Here is an 18,360-nt window from a genome sequence, read left to right on the forward strand (position 1 = left end):
CAATTCCGCCATCCCCCCCTTGCGACTCGCACGGCGTCCGCGCGACACCGTGAGCTGCAGCTGCGAGGTACGTTAGCACAGAGCATCAGTGCGGTGTGCGGTGTGCCGAGTGTGTGCGAGTATTAGAATGTAATCTCCTGCAGGGGCGTGTGCGTGCTCGCCGCCGCGTTAGCATTAGGGGCGGTGTGCACGAGTGAGTGAGGGCTAACTCGGTACGGTGGTAAGCGAGTGGTTCAGACGGGTCTCTCCGATCACTCTCACACACACACAGACTGTCTCTCTCTCTCTCTGTCAGTCACTCTCTGAGTCTCACACACAGACTGTCTCTCTCTCTCTCTCACAGTCACTCTCTGAGTCACACACACACACTGTCTCTCTCTCTCACAGTCACTCTCTGAGTCTCACACACACACACACACTGTCTCCCTCTCTCTCACAGTCACTCTCTGAGTCACACACACACACACACTGTCTCTCCCTCTCTCTCACAGTCACTCTCTGAGTCTCACACACACACACAGACTGTCTCTCTCTCTCTCTCACAGTCACTCTCTGAGTCTCTCACACACACAGACTGTCTCTCTGTCTCTCTCTGTCAGTCACTCTCTGAGTCTCACACACACACACAGACTGTCTCTCTCTCTCTCTCACAGTCACTCTCTGAGTCACACACACACACACTGTCTCTCTCTCTCTCTGTCAGTCACTCTCTGAGTCTCACACACACACACAGACTGTCTCTCTCTCTCTCTCACAGTCACTCTCTGAGTCACACACACACACACTGTCTCTCTCTCTCTCTGTCAGTCACTCTCTGAGTCTCACACACACACACAGACTGTCTCTCTCTCTCTCACAGTCACTCTCTGAGTCACACACACACACACAGACTGTCTCTCTCTCTCAGTCACTCTCTGAGTCACACACACACACACACAAACTGTCTCTCTCCCTCTCTCTCTCACAGTCACTCTCTGATTCACACACACACACACTGTCTCTCTCTCTCTCACAGTCACTCTCTGAGTCACACACACACACTGTCTCTCTCTCTCTCTCACAGTCACTCTCTGAGTCACACACACACACAGACTGTCTCTCTGTCTCTCACAGTCACTCTCTGAGTCACACACACACAGACTGTCTCTCTCTCTCTCTCACAGTCACTCTCTGAGTCTCACACACACACACAGACTGTCTCTCTCTCTCTCTCACAGTCACTCTCTGAGTCACACACACACACACACTGTCTCTCTCTCTCTCTGTCAGTCACTCTCTGAGTCTCACACACACACACACAGACTGTCTCTCTCTCTCTCACAGTCACTCTCTGAGTCACACACACACACACAGACTGTCTCTCTCTCAGTCACTCTCTTAGTCACACACACACACAAACTGTCTCTCTCCCTCTCTCTCTCACAGTCACTCTCTGAGTCACACACACACACACAGACTGTCTCTCTCTCTCTCACAGTCACTCTCTGAGTCACACACACACACTGTCTCTCTCTCTCTCTCACAGTCACTCTCTGAGTCACACACACACACACACTGTCTCTCTCTCTCTCACAGTCACTCTCTGAGTCACACACACAGACTGTCTCTCTGTCTCTCACAGTCACTCTCTGAGTCACACACACAGACTGTCTCTCTCTCTCTCTCACAGTGACTCTCTGAGTCTCACACACACAGACTGTCTCTCTCTCACTCTCACAGTCACTCTCTGAGTCACACACACACACACACTGTCTCTCTCTCACTCTCACAGTCACTCTCTGAGTCACACACACACACACACTGTCTCTCTCTCTCACAGTCACTCTCTGAGTCACACACACACACACTGTCTCTCTCTCTCTCACAGTCAGTCTCTGAGTCACACACACACACACTGTCTCTCTCTCACAGTCACTCTCTGAGTCACACACACACACAGACTGTCTCTCTCTCTCTCACAGTCACTCTCTGAGTCACACACACACACAGACTGTCTCTCTCTCTCACAGTCACTCTCTGAGTCACACACACACTGTCTCTCTCTCTCACAGTCACTCTCTGAGTCACACACACACAGACTGTCTCTCTCTCTCTCTCTCACAGTCACTCTCTGAGTCTCACACACACACACAGACTGTCTCTCTCTCTCTCACAGTCACTCTCTGAGTCACACACACACACTGTCTCTCTCTCTCACAGTCACTCTCTGAGTCACACACACAGACTGTCTCTCTCTCTCTCACAGTCACTCTCTGAGTCACACACACAGACTGTCTCTCTCTCTCACAGTCACTCTCTGAGTCACACACACACACACTGTCTCTCTCTCTCACAGTCACTCTCTGAGTCACACACACACACAGACTGTCTCTCTCTCTCTCTCACAGTCACTCTCTGAGTCACACACACACACAGACTGTCTCTCTCTCTCACAGTCACTCTCTGAGTCACACACACACACACAGACTGTCTCTCTCTCTCTCACAGTCACTCTCTGAGTCACACACACACACAGACTGTCTCTCTCTCTCTCACAGTCACTCTCTGAGTCACACACACACACAGACTGTCTCTCTCCCTCTCACAGTCACTCTCTGAGACTCACACACAGACTGTCTCTCTCTCTCACAGTCACTCTCTGAGTCACACACACACACAGACTGTCTCTCTCTCTCTCTCACAGTCACTCTCTGAGTCACACACACACACAGACTGTCTCTCTCTCTCTCTCACAGTCACTCTCTGAGTCACACACACACAGACTGTCTCTCTCTTTCTCACAGTCACTATCTGAGTCACACACACACACAGTCTCTCTCTCACAGTCACACTCTGAGTCACACACACACAGACTGTCTCTCTCTGCACAAATTCCTCACGAGCAGTAGCAGCAGCAGCAGGAGGAGGAGGGGTGGGAGTTTGCTGAGGTCAGTGCAAGCATTCCCTACAGAGCGACAAAGACAAAGTTCCCCCGTGTAGCCTCTTAACAGACTGTTGGGGCAAGTGCAGTGGTGACTGGAATGTTAACTCCCTCGCCTGGTACACAGGAAGGCGTGGGTTCGATCCCTTGACCCTGTTGAAGCCTGCTGCTGCTGTATATTTGGAGTCTGCATCTCTCTCTCTCTCTCTGTCTCCCCGTGGAGATGATTATACGTTAGTTAGTTTCAGTATGGGTATCGATGAGTATGTGAGTCTATGGGTCTCTCTGAGGATGGGTCTCTGTGGATCTCTATGAGTATGGGTCTCTATGACTTTGTCGAATCAACGTCCGTTCATAGCATTTGGCTGCTATACACACGATGATAATCCACGTGATTGGTAAGGGATGGAGTAGACATAGTGATGGTTACTAGTTGGTAAGGGATGGGGTAGGTCTAGTGATGGTTACTAGTTGGTAAGGGATGGGGTAGGTCTAGTGATGGTTACTAGTTGGTAAGGGATGGGGTAGGTCTAGTGATGGTTACTTGTTGGTAAGGAATGGGGTAGGCCTAGTGAAGGTTACTAGTTGGTAAGGGATGTGGTAGGTCTAGTGATGGTTACTAGTTGGTAAGGGATGGGGTAGGTCTAGTGATGGTTACTAGTTGGTAAGGGATGGGGTAGGTCTAGTGATGGTTACTAGTTGGTAAGGAATGGGGTAGGCCTAGTGAAGGTTACTAGTTGGTAAGGGATGTGGTAGGCCTAGTGAAGGTTACTAGTTGGTTAGGGATGGAGTAGACATAGTGATGGTTACTAGTTGGTAAGGGATAGGGTAGGTCTAGTGAAGGTTACTAGTTGGTAAGGGATGGGGTAGGTCTAGTGATGGTTACTAGTTGGTAAGGGATGTGGTAGGTCTAGTGATGGTTACTAGTGGGTAAGGGATGGGGTAGGTCTAGTGATGGTCACTAGTTGGTAAGCGATGGGGTAGACCTAGTGATGGTTACTAGTTGGTTAGGGATAGGGTAGGTCTAGTGATGGTTACCAGTTGGTAAGGGATGGGGTAGGTCTAGTGATGGTTACTAGTTGGTAAGGAATGGGGTAGGCCTAGTGAAGGTTACTAGTTGGTAAGGGATGTGGTAGGCCTAGTGAAGGTTACTAGTTGGTTAGGGATGGAGTAGACATAGTGATGGTTACTAGTTGGTAAGGGATAGGGTAGGTCTAGTGAAGGTTACTAGTTGGTAAGGGATGGGGTAGGTCTAGTGATGGTTACTAGTTGGTAAGGGATGTGGTAGGTCTAGTGATGGTTACTAGTGGGTAAGGGATGGGGTAGGTCTAGTGATGGTTACTAGTTGGTAAGGGATGGGGTAGGTCTAGTGATGGTCACTAGTTGGTAAGCGATGGGGTAGACCTAGTGATGGTTACTAGTTGGTTAGGGATAGGGTAGGTCTAGTGATGGTTACTAGTTGGTAAGGGATGGGGTAGGTCTAGTGATGGTTACTAGTTTGTAAGGGATGAGGTAGGTCTAGTGGTGGTTACTAGTTGGTAAGGGATGGGGTAGGTCTAGTGATGGTTACTAGTTGGTAAGGGATGGAGTAGACCTAGTGATGGTTACTAGTTGGTAAGGGATGGGGTAGGTCTAGTGATGGTTACTAGTTGGTAAGGGATGGGGTAGGTCTAGTGATGGCTACTAGTTGGTTAGGGATGGAGTAGACATAGTGATGGTTACTAGTTGGTAAGGGATGGGGTAGGTCTAGTGATGGTCACTAGTTGGTAAGGGATGGAGTAGACCTAGTGATGGTTACTAGTTGGTAAGGGATGTGGTATGTCTAGTGATGGTTACTAGTTGGTAAGGGATGTGGTATGTCTAGTGATGGTTACTAGTTGGTAAGGGATGTGGTATGTCTAGTGATGGTCACTAGTTGGTAAGCGATGGGGTAGACCTAGTGATGGTTACTAGTTGGTTAGGGATAGGGTAGGTCTAGTGATGGTTACTAGTTGGTAAGGGATGGGGTAGGTTTAGTGATTGTTACTAGTTGGTAAGTGATGGGGTAGGTCTAGTGATGGTTACTAGTTGGTAAGGGATGGAGTAGACCTAGTGATGGTTACTAGTTGGTTAGGGATGGGGTAGGTCTAGTGATGGTTACTAGTTGGTAAGGGATGTGGTAGGTCTAATGATGGTTACTAGTTGGTAAGGGATGGGGTAGGTCTAGTGATGGTTACTAGTTGGTAAGGGATAGGGTAGGTCTAGTGATGGTTACTAGTTGGTTAGGGATAGGGTAGGTCTAGTGATGGTTACTAGTTGGTAAGGGATGGGGTAGGTCTAGTGATGGTTACTAGTTGGTTAGGGATAGGGTAGGTCTAGTGATGGTTACTAGTTGGTAAGGGATGGGGTAGGTCTAGTGATGGTTACTAGTTGGTAAGGGATAGGGTAGGTCTAGTGATGGTTACTAGTTGGTAAGGGATGGGGTAGGTCTAGTTATGGTTACTAGTTGGTAAGGGATAGGGTAGGTCTATTGATGGTTACTAGTTGGTTAGGGATGGGGTAGACCTAGTGATGGTTACTAGTTGGTAAGGAATGGGGTAGGTCTAGTGATGGTTACTAGTTGGTAAGGGATGGGGTAGGTCTAGTGATGGTTACTAGTTGGTAAGGGATAGGGTAGGTCTAGTGATGGTTACTAGTTGGTAAGGGATGTGGTAGACCTAGTGATGGTCACTAGTTGGTAAGGGATGTGGTAGGTCTAGTGATGGTTACTAGTTGGTAAGGGATGGGGTAGGTCTAGTGATGGTTACTAGTTGGTAAGGGATGGGGTAGGTCTAGTGATGGTTACTAGTTGGTAAGGGATGGGGTAGACCTAGTGATGGTTACTAGTTGGTAAGGGATGGGGTAGGTCTAGTGATGGTTACTAGTTGGTAAGGGATAGGGTAGGTCTAGTGATGGTTACTAGTTGGTTAGGCATAGGGTAGGTCTAGTGATGGTCACTAGTTGGTAAGGGATGGGGTAGGTCTAGTGATGGTTACTATCTATGTGTATCTATGTGTCTCTATGTGTATCTATGGGTCTCTATGGGTCTCTGTGTATGTATGGGTCTCTATGTCTCTATGTGTATCTATGGGTCTCTATGTGTCTCTATGGGTCTTTATGGGTCTCTATGGGTCTCTATGTGTATCTATGTGTCTCTATGTGTATCCATGTGTATCTTTGGGTCTCTATGTGTATCTATGTGTATCTATGGGTCTCTGTGTATCTATGGGTCTCTATGTCTCTATGTGTATCTATGGGCTCTCTATGTGTCTCTATGGGTCTCTATGGGTCTCTATGGGTCTCTATGTGTATCTATGTCTATCTATGGGTATCTATGTGTATCTATGGGTCTCTGTGTACCTATGTGTCTCTATGTCTCTATGTGTATCTATGGGTCTCTATGTATATCTGTGTGTCTCTATGTGTATCTATGGGCTCTCTATGTGTTTATCTATGCGCTTAGGGTATTGGGCTCCTGTTATAAATTGTCCACACTTCGTGGGGCTGCTGTTATCACGCGTGATGGCCAGGTCGCTTGTCTGAACAAAATGCAACACAGCAGTTCAGTGGGACCACACACCCAGTAACAGACCACGTGGTTTAGCCTATGGTTCGCTAGATACTTGTACTGGGCTCCATTGTTTTGTATGGGTGCCTCTATGGGTGCCTCTATGGGTCTCTATATATATATATGTGTCTCTATGTGTCTATATGTATATCTATGTGTCTCTATGTGTCTATATGTGTATCTATGGGTCTCTACGTGTATTTATGTGTATCTATGGGTCTCTATGTTTCTATGTGTATCTATGGGTCTCTATGTGTATCTATGGGTCTCTATGTGTATCTATGGGTCTCTGTGTATCTATCGGTCTCTGTGTATCTATGGGTATCTGTGTCTCTATGTGTATCTATGGGTCTCTATGTCTCTACGTGTATCTATGGGTCTCTATGTATATCTATGTGTCTCTATTGTGTCTATATGTGTATCTATGGGTCTCTACGTGTATTTATGTGTATATATGGGTCTCTATGTTTCTATGTGTATCTATGGGTCTCTATGTGTATCTATGGGTCTATGTGTCTCTATGTGTATCTATGGGTCTCTATGTCTCTATGTGTATCTATAGGTCTCTATGTGTATCTATGTGTGTCTATGTGTATCTATGGGTCTCTATGGGTCTCTATGTGTATCTATGTGTATCTATGGGTCTCTATGTGTATCTATGGGTCTCTATGTGTATCTATGAGTCTCTATGTGTCTCTATGGGTGCATCTATGTGTATCTATGGGTCTCTATGTGTCTCTATGGGTGCCTCTATGTGTATCTATGGGTCTCTGTGTGTATCTATGGGTCTCTATGTGTCTCTATGGGTCTCTATGTGTCTCTATGGGTGCCTCTATGTGTATCTATGGGTCTCCATGTGCATCTATGGGCCTTCGATGTGTTTCCCTATGCGTTTTAGGGTACTGTGTTTGCTGCTCTGAATGTCCACATGATATCAGCCACGTGGTTGGGCTGCTGTTATTACGCGCGATGGCCAGGTCGCTTGTCTGAACAGAGAAACCACTGGGCCCTTACGTGTGGCAAAGTACAAATATTCGTCATGACGGTTTTTCGGGTTAGATCCTGTTGTGTTGTAAACCCTCCACCACCCGACACAGCCGGGGTAAGGTTTGTCACGTCAACAACGCGCTCCACACTGCAAGCCCACCGCTGTGTTGGAGAGTAAATCCACAACATTTACAATTTACAAAATAATAAAAAATATATATTTTTTAAACACGCTTTTATTAAATGTACTCGTTATGGAAGAGCCAAAACGACTCTGGGAAGTTGCCCCGAAGCGTTTGCCCACCAACGTAAGGGGGACCGTGACCAATTACAGCCAACGTGCGTTGAGCGTGGAACAATTAAGACACAAGCCGAAAACATAACATCTACAAAATAAAAAAATGTTTTGCTAATTATTTTTTTTATGATGTAATATAGTTATTGTCATCAGTATGACGCAAGTATACCAAGTTTGGGGTCGATACCACATTGGGAAGCGGGTTAACATTGAGTTACAAGATTTGAGGATACAACAACAACAACGGACAGAATGAGTTAAATGAAATCGTCTAAAAAGAGATACGTTGCTCAGTGGGAATTACCTGGTCAAATAAAAAGTTAATTGCTTTGTTTTAGTGTGGGTCTCGGTGCGTACAGGTTGTTGTGGGTCTTTATGAGTATGGGTCTCTATGAGTATGGGTCTCTATGAGTATGGGTCTCTGTGGGTCTATGGGTCTCTGTGAGTCTGTGGGTCTCTATGAGTATGGGTCTGTGAGTCTGTGGGTCTCTATGAGTATGGGTCTCTATGAGTATGGGTCTCTATGAGTATGAGTCTCTGTGGGTCTATGGGTCTCTGTGAGTCTGTGGGTCTCTATGAGTATGGGTCTGTGAGTCTGTGGGTCTCTATGAGTATGGGTCTCTATGAGTATGGGTCTCTATGAGTATGGGTCTCTATGAGTATGGGTCTCTGTGAGTCTCTGTGTCTCTATGAGTATGGATCTCTGGGTCTATGGGTCTCTGTGGGTCTATGGGTCTCTATGAGTATGGGTCTCTATGAGTATGGGTCTGTGAGTCTGTGGGTCTCTATGAGTATGCGCCTCTATGAGTATAGGTCTCTATGAGTATGGGTCTCTGGGTCTATGGGTCTCTGTGAGTATGTGGGTCTATATGAGTATGGGTCTCTGGGTCTATGGGTTTCTGTGAGTCTGTGGGTCTCTATGAGTATGGGTCTCTATGAGTATGGGTATCTGGGTCTATGGGTCTCTGTGGGTCTATGGGTCTCTGTGAGTCTGTGGGTCTCTATGAGTATGGGTCTCTAGGTTTATGGGTCTCTATGAGTCTGTGGGTCTCTATGAGTATGGGTCTCTGTGGGTCTCTATGAGTATGGGTCTCTGTGGGTCTATGGGTCTCTGTGAGTCTGTGGGTCTCTATGAGTATGGATCTCTATGAGTATGGGTCTCTATGAGTCTGTGGTTATCTATGAGTCTGTGGGTCTCTATGAGTATGGGTCTCTGGGTCTATGGGTCTCTGTGGGTCTATGGGTTTCTGGGAGTCTGTGAGTCTCTATGAGTATGGGTCTCTATGAGTATGGGTCTCTGGGTCTATGGGTCTCTGTGATTCTCTGGGTCTCTATGAGTATGGGTCTCTATGAGTATGGGTCTCTGGGTCTATGGGTCTCTGTGGGTCTATGGGTTTCTGTGAGTCTGTGGGTCTCTGTGGGTCACTATGAGTATGGGTCTCTATGAGTAAGGGTCTCTGGGTCTCTATGAGTATGGGTCTCTATGAGTATTGGTCTCTGGGTCTATGGGTCTCTATGAGTATGGATCTCTATGAGTATGGGTCTCTATGAGTATGGGTCTCTGTGGGTCTATGGGTCTCTGTGAGTCTGTGGGTCTCTATGAGTATGGGTCTGTGAGTCTGTGGGTCTCTATGAGTATGGGTCTCTATGAGTATGGGTCTCTATGAGTATGGATCTCTATGAGTATGGGTCTCTGTGAGTCTCTGTGTCTCTATGAGTATAGATCTCTGGGTCTATGGGTCTCTGTGGGTCTATGGGTCTCTATGAGTATGGGTCTCTATGAGTATGGGTCTGTGAGTCTGTGGGTCTCTATGAGTATGCGCCTCTATGAGTATAGGTCTCTATGAGTATGGGTCTCTGGGTCTATGGGTCTCTGTGAGTATGTGGGTCTATATGAGTATGGGTCTCTATGAGTATGGGTATCTGGGTCTATGGGTCTCTGTGGGTCTATGGGTCTCTGTGAGTCTGTGGGTCTCTATGAGTATGGGTCTCTAGGTTTATGGGTCTCTATGAGTCTGTGGGTCTCTATGAGTATGGGTCTCTGTGGGTCTCTATGAGTATGGGTCTCTGTGGGTCTATGGGTCTCTGTGGGTCTATGGGTCTCTATGAGTATGGGTCTCTATGAGTATGGGTCTGTGAGTCTGTGGGTCTCTATGAGTATGCGCCTCTATGAGTATAGGTCTCTATGAGTATGGGTCTCTGGGTCTATGGGTCTCTGTGAGTCTGTGGGTCTCTATGAGTATGGATCTCTATGAGTATGGGTCTCTATGAGTCTGTGGTTATCTATGAGTCTGTGAGTCTCTATGAGTATGGGTCTATATGAGTATGGGTCTCTGGGTCTATGGGTCTCTGTGATTCTCTGGGTCTCTATGAGTATGGGTCTCTATGAGTATGGGTCTCTGGGTCTATGGGTCTCTGTGGGTCTATGGGTTTCTGTGATTCTGTGGGTCTCTGGGTCTATGGGTCTCTGTGGGTCACTATGAGTATGGGTCTCTATGAGTATGGGTCTCTGGGTCTCTATGAGTATGCGCCTCTATGAGTATAGGTCTCTATGAGTATGGGTCTCTGGGTCTATGGGTCTCTGTGAGTATGTGGGTCTATATGAGTATGGGTCTCTGGGTCTATGGGTTTCTGTGAGTCTGTGGGTCTTTATGAGTATGGGTTTCTATGAGTATGGGTATCTGGGTCTATGGGTCTCTGTGGGTCACTATGAGTATGGGTCTCTATGAGTATGGGTCTCTGGGTCTCTATGAGTATGGGTCTCTATGAATATTGGTCTCTGGGTCTCTATGAGTATGGGTCTCTATGAGTATGGGTCTCGGGGTCTATGGGTCTCTGTGGGTCTATGGGTTTCTGTGAGTCTGTGGGTCTCTATGAGTATGGGTCTCTATGAGTCTGTGGCTCTCTGTGGGTCTATGGGTATCTGTGAGTCTGTGGGTCTCTAGGTCTATGGGTCTATGTGGGTCTCTATGAGTATGGGTCTCTATGAGTATGGGTCTCTGGGTCTATGGGTCTCTATGAGTATGGGTCTCTATGAGTATGGGTCTCTATGAGTATGGGTCTCTGGGTCTATGGGTGTCTATGAGTATGGGTCTCTATGAGTATGGGTCTCTATGAGTATGGGTCTCTGGGTCTATGGATCTCTGTGGGTCTATGGGTTTCTGGGAGTCTATGAGTCTCTATGAGTATGGCTCTCTGGGTCTATGAGTCTATGTGGGTCTATGGGTATCTGTAAGTCTGTGGGTATCTATGAGAATGGGTCTCTATGAGTCTGTGAGTCTCTATGAGTATGGGTCTCTGTGAGTCTCTGGGTCTCTATGAGTATGGGTCTCTATGAGTATGGGTTTCTGGGTCTATGGGTCTCTGTGGGTCTATGGGTTTCTGTGAGTCTGTGGGTCTCTATGAGTATGGGTCTCTATCAGTATGTGGGTCTTTGTGGGTCTATGGGTATCTGTGAGTCTGTGGGTCTCTATGAGTATGGGTCTCTATGAGTATGGGTCTCTGGGTCTATGGGTCTCTGTGGGTCTCTATGAGTATGGGTCTCTATGAGTATGGGTCTCTGGGTCTATGGGTCTCTATGAGTATGGGTCTCTATGAGTATAGGTCTCTGGGTCTATGGGTCTCTGTGGGTCTATGGGTATCTGAGAGTCTCTGGGTATCTTTGAGTATGGGTCTCTATTAGTATGGGTCTATGGGTCTCTGTGGGTCTATGGGTTTCTGTGAGTCTGTGGGTCTCTATGAGTATGGGTCTCTATGAGTCTGTGGCTCTATGTGGGTCTATGGGTATCTGTGAGTCTGTGGGTCTCTGGGTCTATGGGTCTCTGTGGGTCTCTATGAGTATGGGTCTCTATGAGTATGGGTCTCTGGGTCTATGGATCTCTATGAGTATGGGTCTCTGGGTCTATGGGTCTCTATGAGTATGGGTCTCTATGAGTATGGGTCTCTATGAGTATGGATCTTTTGGTCTATGGGTCTCTGTGGGTCTATGGGTCTCTATGAGTATGGGTCTCTATAAGTATGGGTCTCTATGAGTATGGATCTCTGGGTCTATGGGTCTCTGTGAGTCTGTGGGTCTCTATGAGTCTGTGGTTCTCCATGAGTATGGGTCAATGGGTCTATGGGTCTCTGTGGGTCTGTGGGTCTCTATGATTATGGTTCTCTATGAGTATGGGTCTCTGGGTCTATGGGTCTCTGTGGGTCTATGGGTTTCTGTGAGTCTTTGGGTCTCTATGAGTATGGGTCTCTATGAGTCTGTGGGTCTATGGGTATCTGTGAGTCTGTGGGTCTCTATGAGTATGGGTCTCTATGAGTATGGGTCTCTGGGTCTATGGGTCTCTGTGGGTCTCTATGAGAATGGGTCTCTATGAGTATGCGTCTCTGGGTCTATGGGTCTGTGTGGGTCTATGGGTTTCTGTGAGTCTGTGGGTCTCTATGAGTATGGGTCTCCGGGTCTATGGGTCTCTGGGTCTATGGGTCTCTGTGGGTCTATGGGTCTCTGTGGGTCTATGGGTCTCTGTGGGTCTATGGGTCTCTGTGGGTCTATGGGTATCTGTGAGTTTGTGGGTCTCTATGAGTGTAGGTCTCTATGAGTCTGTGGATCCCTATGAGTATGGGTCTATGGGTCTATGGGTCTCTGTGGGTCTATGGGTCTCTGTGAGTCTGTGGTTCTCTGTGAGTATGGGTCTCTATGACTATGGGTCTGTGAGTCTGTGGGTATCTATGAGTATGGATCTCTGGGTCTATGGGTCTCTGTGGGTCTATGGGTATCTGTGAGTCTGTGGGTCTCTATGAGTATGGGTCTCTGGGTCTATGAGTCTCTGTGGGTCTATGGGTTTCTGTGGGTCTGTGGGTCTCTATGAGTATGGGTCTCTCTGGGTCTATGGGTGTCTGTGAGTCTGTGGGTCTCTATGAGTATGGGTCTCTATGAGTATGGGTCTCTGTGAGTCTGTGGGTGTCTATGAGTATGGGTCTCTATGAGTATGGGTCTCTGTGAGTCTGTGGGTCTCTGTGTGTCTTTGGGTCTCTGTGAGTCTGTGGGTCTCTATGAGTATGGGTCTCTATGAGTATGGGTCTCTATGAGTATGGATCTCTGGGTCTATGGGTCTCTGTGGATCTTTGGGTATCTGTGAGTCTGTGGGTCTCTATCTGTATAGGTCTCTGTGAGTCTGTGGGTCTCTGTGAGTATGGGTCTCTGTGAGTCTGTGGGACTCTATGAGTATGGGTTTCTATGAATATGGGTCTCTATGAGTCTATGGGTCTCTATGAGTATGGGTCTCTATGAGTATGGGTCTCTATGAGTATGGATCTCTGGGTCTATGGGTCTCTGTGAGTCTATGGGTCTCTATGAGTCTGTGGGTCTTTATGAGTATGGGTCACTGGGTCTATGGGTCTCTGTGGGTCTGTGGGTCTCTATGGGTCTCTATGAGCATGGGTCTCTATGAGTATGGGTCTCTGTGAGTCTATGGGTCTCTATGAGTCTGTGGGTCTTTATGAGTATGGGTCACTGGGTCTATGGGTCTCTGTGGGTCTGTGGGTCTCTATGAGTATGGGTCTCTGGGTCTATGGGTCTCTGTGGTTCTATGGGTTTCTGTGAGTCTGTGGGTCTCTATGAGCATGGGTCTCTGTGGGTCTATGGGTCTCTGTGGGTCTGTGGGTCTCTATGAGTATGGGTCTCTATGAGTATGGGTCTCTGTGTCTATGGGTCTCTGTGAGTCTGTGGGACTCTATGAGTATGGGTCTCTATGAGTCTGTGGGTCTCGATGAGTATGGGTCTCTGGGTCTATTGGTCTCTGTGAGTCTCTATGCGCATGGGTCTCTGTGGGTCTATGGGTCTCTGTGAGTCTGTGGGTCTCTATGAGTATGGATCTCTGGGTCTATGGGTCTCTGTGGGTCTTTGGGTATCTGTGAGTCTGTGGGTCTCTATAAGTATGGGTCTCTGTGAGTCTGTGGGTCTCTGTGAGTATGGGTCTCTATGAGTATGGGTCTCTATGAGTATGGGTTTCTATGAGTATGGGTCTCTATGAGTATGGGTCTCTGTGAGTCTGTGGGTCTCTATGGGTCTCTATGAGTATGGGTCTCTATGAGTATGGGTCTCTATGAGTCTATGGGTCTCTGTGGGTTTGTGGGTCTCTATGAGTATGGGTCTCTATGAGTCTATGGGTCTCTGTGGATCTGTGGGTCTCTATGAGTATGGGTCTCTATGAGTATGGGTCTCTATGAGTCTGTGGGTCTCTATGAGTCTAAAGAAACACACGCTTTAGAGTATTTGGCTTCTGCTATAAATGTACACACAGTGATGATGATGATGGTGGTGATATCAGTCACTTGATTGAGCCTCTGTTATTTATGATAGCCAGGCTGCTTTTGATAAAGAACTACGTTGCTCAGTGGTCAGATACTAAATACAAATAACACATTCCTGCGGAGGGGGCTGGTAGGAAACTTTGAAGTAATCATGTACGGATATTTAAGCCGAACTTGTTAGGGTCGTGGCGCATAAGAAAGCAAAATGAAAAGTGAGCAGAATTATAAAACGTGGCACGCCACGTGACACGCCACGTGACACGCCACGTGACAAGCCACGTGACAAGCCACGTGACAAGCCACGTGACACGCCACGTGACAAGCCACGTGACACGCCACGTGACAAGCCACGTGGCGTCTTAACAGGCCACTGGGCGCAAAGGCGCCGTGCAAAAGAGCTTCGTAGCTTCTGCTAAATTCTATGCTAATTCCTTTGTCAAGAGGTGCCTCTGCGGATGTGTATGCTTTAACTTAGCTATTTCAATGCTAAATTCTATGCTAATTCCTTTGTCAAGGGGTGCCTCTGCGGATGTGTATGCTTTGACTTAGCTATTTCAATGCTAAATTCTATGCTAATTCCTTTGTCAAGGGGTGCCTCTGCGGATGTGTATGCTTTAACTTAGCTATTTCAATGCTAAATTCTATGCTAATTCCTTTGTCAAGAGGTGCCTCTGCGGATGTGTATACTTTAACTCAGCTATTTCAATGCTAAATTCTATGCTAATTCCTTTGTCAAGAGGTGCCTCTGCGGATGTGTATGCTTTAACTTAGCTATTTCAATGCTAAATTCTATGCTAATTCCTTTGTCAAGAGGTGCCTCTGCGGATGTGTATACTTTAACTCAGCTATTTCAATGCTAAATTCTATGCTAATTCCTTTGTCAAGAGGTGCCTCTGCGGATGTGTATACTTTAACTTAGCTATTTCAATGCTAAATTCTATGCTAATTCCTTTGTCAAGGGGTGCCTCTGCGGATGTGTATGCTTTAACTTAGCTATTTCAATGCTAAATTCTATGCTAATTCCTTTGTCAAGAGGTGCCTCTGCGGATGTGTATACTTTAGCTTAGCTATTTCAATGCTAAATTCTATGCTAATTTCTTTGTCAAGGGGTGCCTCTGCGGATGTGTATGCTTTAACTTAGCTATTTCAATGCTAAATTCTATGCTAATTCCTTTGTCAAGAGGTGCCTCTGCGGATGTGTATGCTTTAACTTAGCTATTTCAATGCTAAATTCTATGCTAATTCCTTTGTCAAGAGGTGCCTCTGCGGATGTGTATACTTTAACTCAGCTATTTCAATGCTAAATTCTATGCTAATTCCTTTGTCAAGAGGTGCCTCTGCGGATGTGTATACTTTAACTCAGCTATTTCAATGCTAAATTCTATGCTAATTCCTTTGTCAAGGGGTGCCTCTGCGGATGTGTATGCTTTAACTTAGCTATTTCAATGCTAAATTCTATGCTAATTCCTTTGTCAAGAGGTGCCTCTGCGGATGTGTATACTTTAACTTAGCTATTTCAATGCTAAATTCTATGCTAATTCCTTTGTCAAGGGGTGCCTCTGCGGATGTGTATGCTTTAACTTAGCTATTTCAATGCTAAATTCTATGCTAATTCCTTTGTCAAGGGGTGCCTCTGCGGATGTGTATACTTTAACTTAGCTATTTCAATGCTAAATTCTATGCTAATTCCTTTGTCAAGGGGTGCCTCTGCGGATGTGTATACTTTAACTTAGCTATTTCAATGCTAAATTCTATGCTAATTCCTTTGTCAAGGGGTGCCTCTGCGGATGTGTATACTTTAACTTAGCTATTTCAATGCTAAATTCTATGCTAATTCCTTTGTCAAGGGGTGCCTCTGCGGATGTGTATGCTTTAACTTAGCTATTTCAATGCTAAATTCTATGCTAATTCCTTTGTCAAGAGGTGCCTCTGCGGATGTGTATGCTTTAACTTAGCTATTTCAATGCTAAATTCTATGCTAATTCCTTTGTCAAGGGGTGCCTCTGCGGATGTGTATGCTTTAACTTTAACATAGCCATTTCTGTGACCAGTCACAAGCTAATCACTCAGCCATTTCAATGCTAAATTCTATGCCAATTCCTTTGTCAAGGGGTGCCTCTGCGGATGTGTATGCTTTAACTTAGCCATTTCAATGCTAAATTCTATGCTAATTCCTTTGTCAAGAGGTGCCTCTGCGGATGTGTATGCTTTAACTTTTAACATAGCCATTTGTGCGACCAGTCACAAGCTAATCACTCAGCTATTTCAATGCTAAATTCTATGCTAATTCCTTTGTCAAGGCGCTTTGTTTCCTCTCACACAGCTTAAAGGTCGCGATCTGAGCTTGTGGCTTTGTTCGCTCCAGCGCTGTCCTCCAGACAGTCTCGTCCCTTCACCTGATGAAGGCCGCTTGTTGCTGTGGCCGAAACGTCGTGACTTTTGTTATTTTATTTTTTACCCACTACGTGACTTTACCCAATAGAACCAGAGAGTGTAGCTTCGCAGCTCATTGCGATTCCTCCGGCGTGAGTGAATGTTCTGCTTAGCGAGTAGCAGCAGCCTACCGGCCACTGTGGCACACAAGGCAGTGGGTGGCCCGGCCGCCTTTGTCTCTCCCTAGTGAACGACGTTTACTACCACACCGGCACTGCGCCAGGTAACTCATTTGAGGATGAGTCGACTTAGCGCGGGGTGGGCTAGGACCAGTGGCGGTGGCCATGAGCGGGAATGGAACTTCGAACTTGGTGAAGTCTCTGGCTGGGTTCGTGAGGCGGCTCAGCGCGAACCTCTGGGTCACGGCTAACCCCACTCCATCACTCACAAAGACAAAGGTGACCCGTGTAGCCCCAACGCACGGCACTGTTTAAAATCTTACAGCAGCAGCAGCTGCAGTAAGCAGCAGCAGCTGCTGCTGCTGCTGGTCATCACAACTCACGCACCACACCTGTCCCGGCCCCCTTTGTATCCACCAGTGTCTGATGCTCAATATATAGATACACACACACACACACACTGCATTGCACTGCACCCCAAGATACGCATTCAAGGCTGAGTCGACCTAGTGGAGGACGACTGCAAGACTGTATTGTTTAAAACTTATTTAAGATTTTAGATTCCTATATGTTGAATGTATGCACCATCCTGCCAAAGTAAATTCCGTGTCGGTGTGAACTTTCATGGCGAATAAAACCCTTTCTGATTCTGATTCTGATGTGAGTGACTGAGTGAGTGACTGTGTGACTCAGTGAGTGGGTGCAGTAGGCGAGTGGGTGACTGAGTGAGTGGATGACTGAGTGAGTGGGTGAGTGAGTGAGTGGGTGACAGAGCGAGTGGGTGATGAGTGAGTGGGTGAGTGGGTGACTGAGTGAGTGGGTGACTGAGTGAGTGGGTGAGTGAGTGACTGAGTGAGTGGGTGACTGAGTGAGTGGGTGAGTGAGTGACTGAGTGAGTGGGTGACTGAGTGAGTGGGTGAGTGAGTGACTGAGTGAGTGGATGACTGAGTGAGTGAGTGAGTGGATGACTGAGTGAGTGGATGACTGAGTGAGTGGGTGACTGAGTGAGTGGGTGACTGAGTGAGTGGGTGACTGAGTGAGTGGGTGAGTGAGTGACTGAGTGAGTGGGTGAGTGGGTGACTGAGTGAGTGGGTGACTGAGTGAGTGGATGACTGAGTGAGTGGGTGAGTGAGTGAGTGGGTGACTGAGTGAGTGGGTGACTGAGTGAGTGAGTGAGTGGGTGACTGAGTGGGTGACTGAGTGAGTGGGTGGGTGAGTGGGTGAGTGAGTGAGTGAGTGGTGAGTGAGTGAGTGACTGAGTGAGTGGGTGACTGAGTGAGTGGGTGGGTGAGTGGGTGAATGAGTGAGTGAGTGGTGAGTGAGTGAGTGAGTAACTGAGTGGGTGAGTGGGTGAGTGAGTGAGTGGGTGACTGAGTGAGTGGTGAGTGAGTGAGTGAGTGACTGAGTGAGTGAGTGGGTGACCGAGTGGTGGACCCACCTGCTTGTGAGGGTACACGTTGATGTGACACTTGATGCACTCCTGCCCCATGTTGGCCCACGAGTTTCCACTCATCCACTTGCGCTTGCACTTGGGGCACTTGTACTCGCCAAAGCAGCGCTTCTTGCCCTGATAGGGAGTCAAGCCCTCGCCCTTGGGCCTCGCCTGCTCACACAGTACACACAGTACACACACAGTACACACACAGTATATACACAGTACACACACAGTACACACACAGTACACACACACAGTACATACACACATACACACACA

The 18,360-nt window shown here is 47.2% G+C and overlaps 1 protein-coding gene across 1 annotated transcript in view; it reads right to left on the reverse strand.

The window, feature by feature from the left end:
* The window catches only part of LOC116958037 (zinc finger CCHC domain-containing protein 24-like), a 104,426-nt gene that overhangs the window by 9,506 nt on the left and 76,560 nt on the right, over positions 1-18,360 (reverse strand). Inside the window, exon 3 of the mRNA XM_076054895.1 lies at positions 18,085-18,249. Within this exon, the coding sequence (XP_075911010.1) occupies positions 18,085-18,249 (165 nt within the window). The remainder of the gene's footprint in view (positions 1-18,084; positions 18,250-18,360) is intronic.

The sequence above is a fragment of the Petromyzon marinus genome, chromosome 68 (assembly GCF_048934315.1).
Source record: "Petromyzon marinus isolate PM22_M1 ecotype Great Lakes invasive population chromosome 68, UKy_Petmar_22M1.pri1.0, whole genome shotgun sequence".
NCBI lineage: Eukaryota > Metazoa > Chordata > Hyperoartia > Petromyzontiformes > Petromyzontidae > Petromyzon > Petromyzon marinus.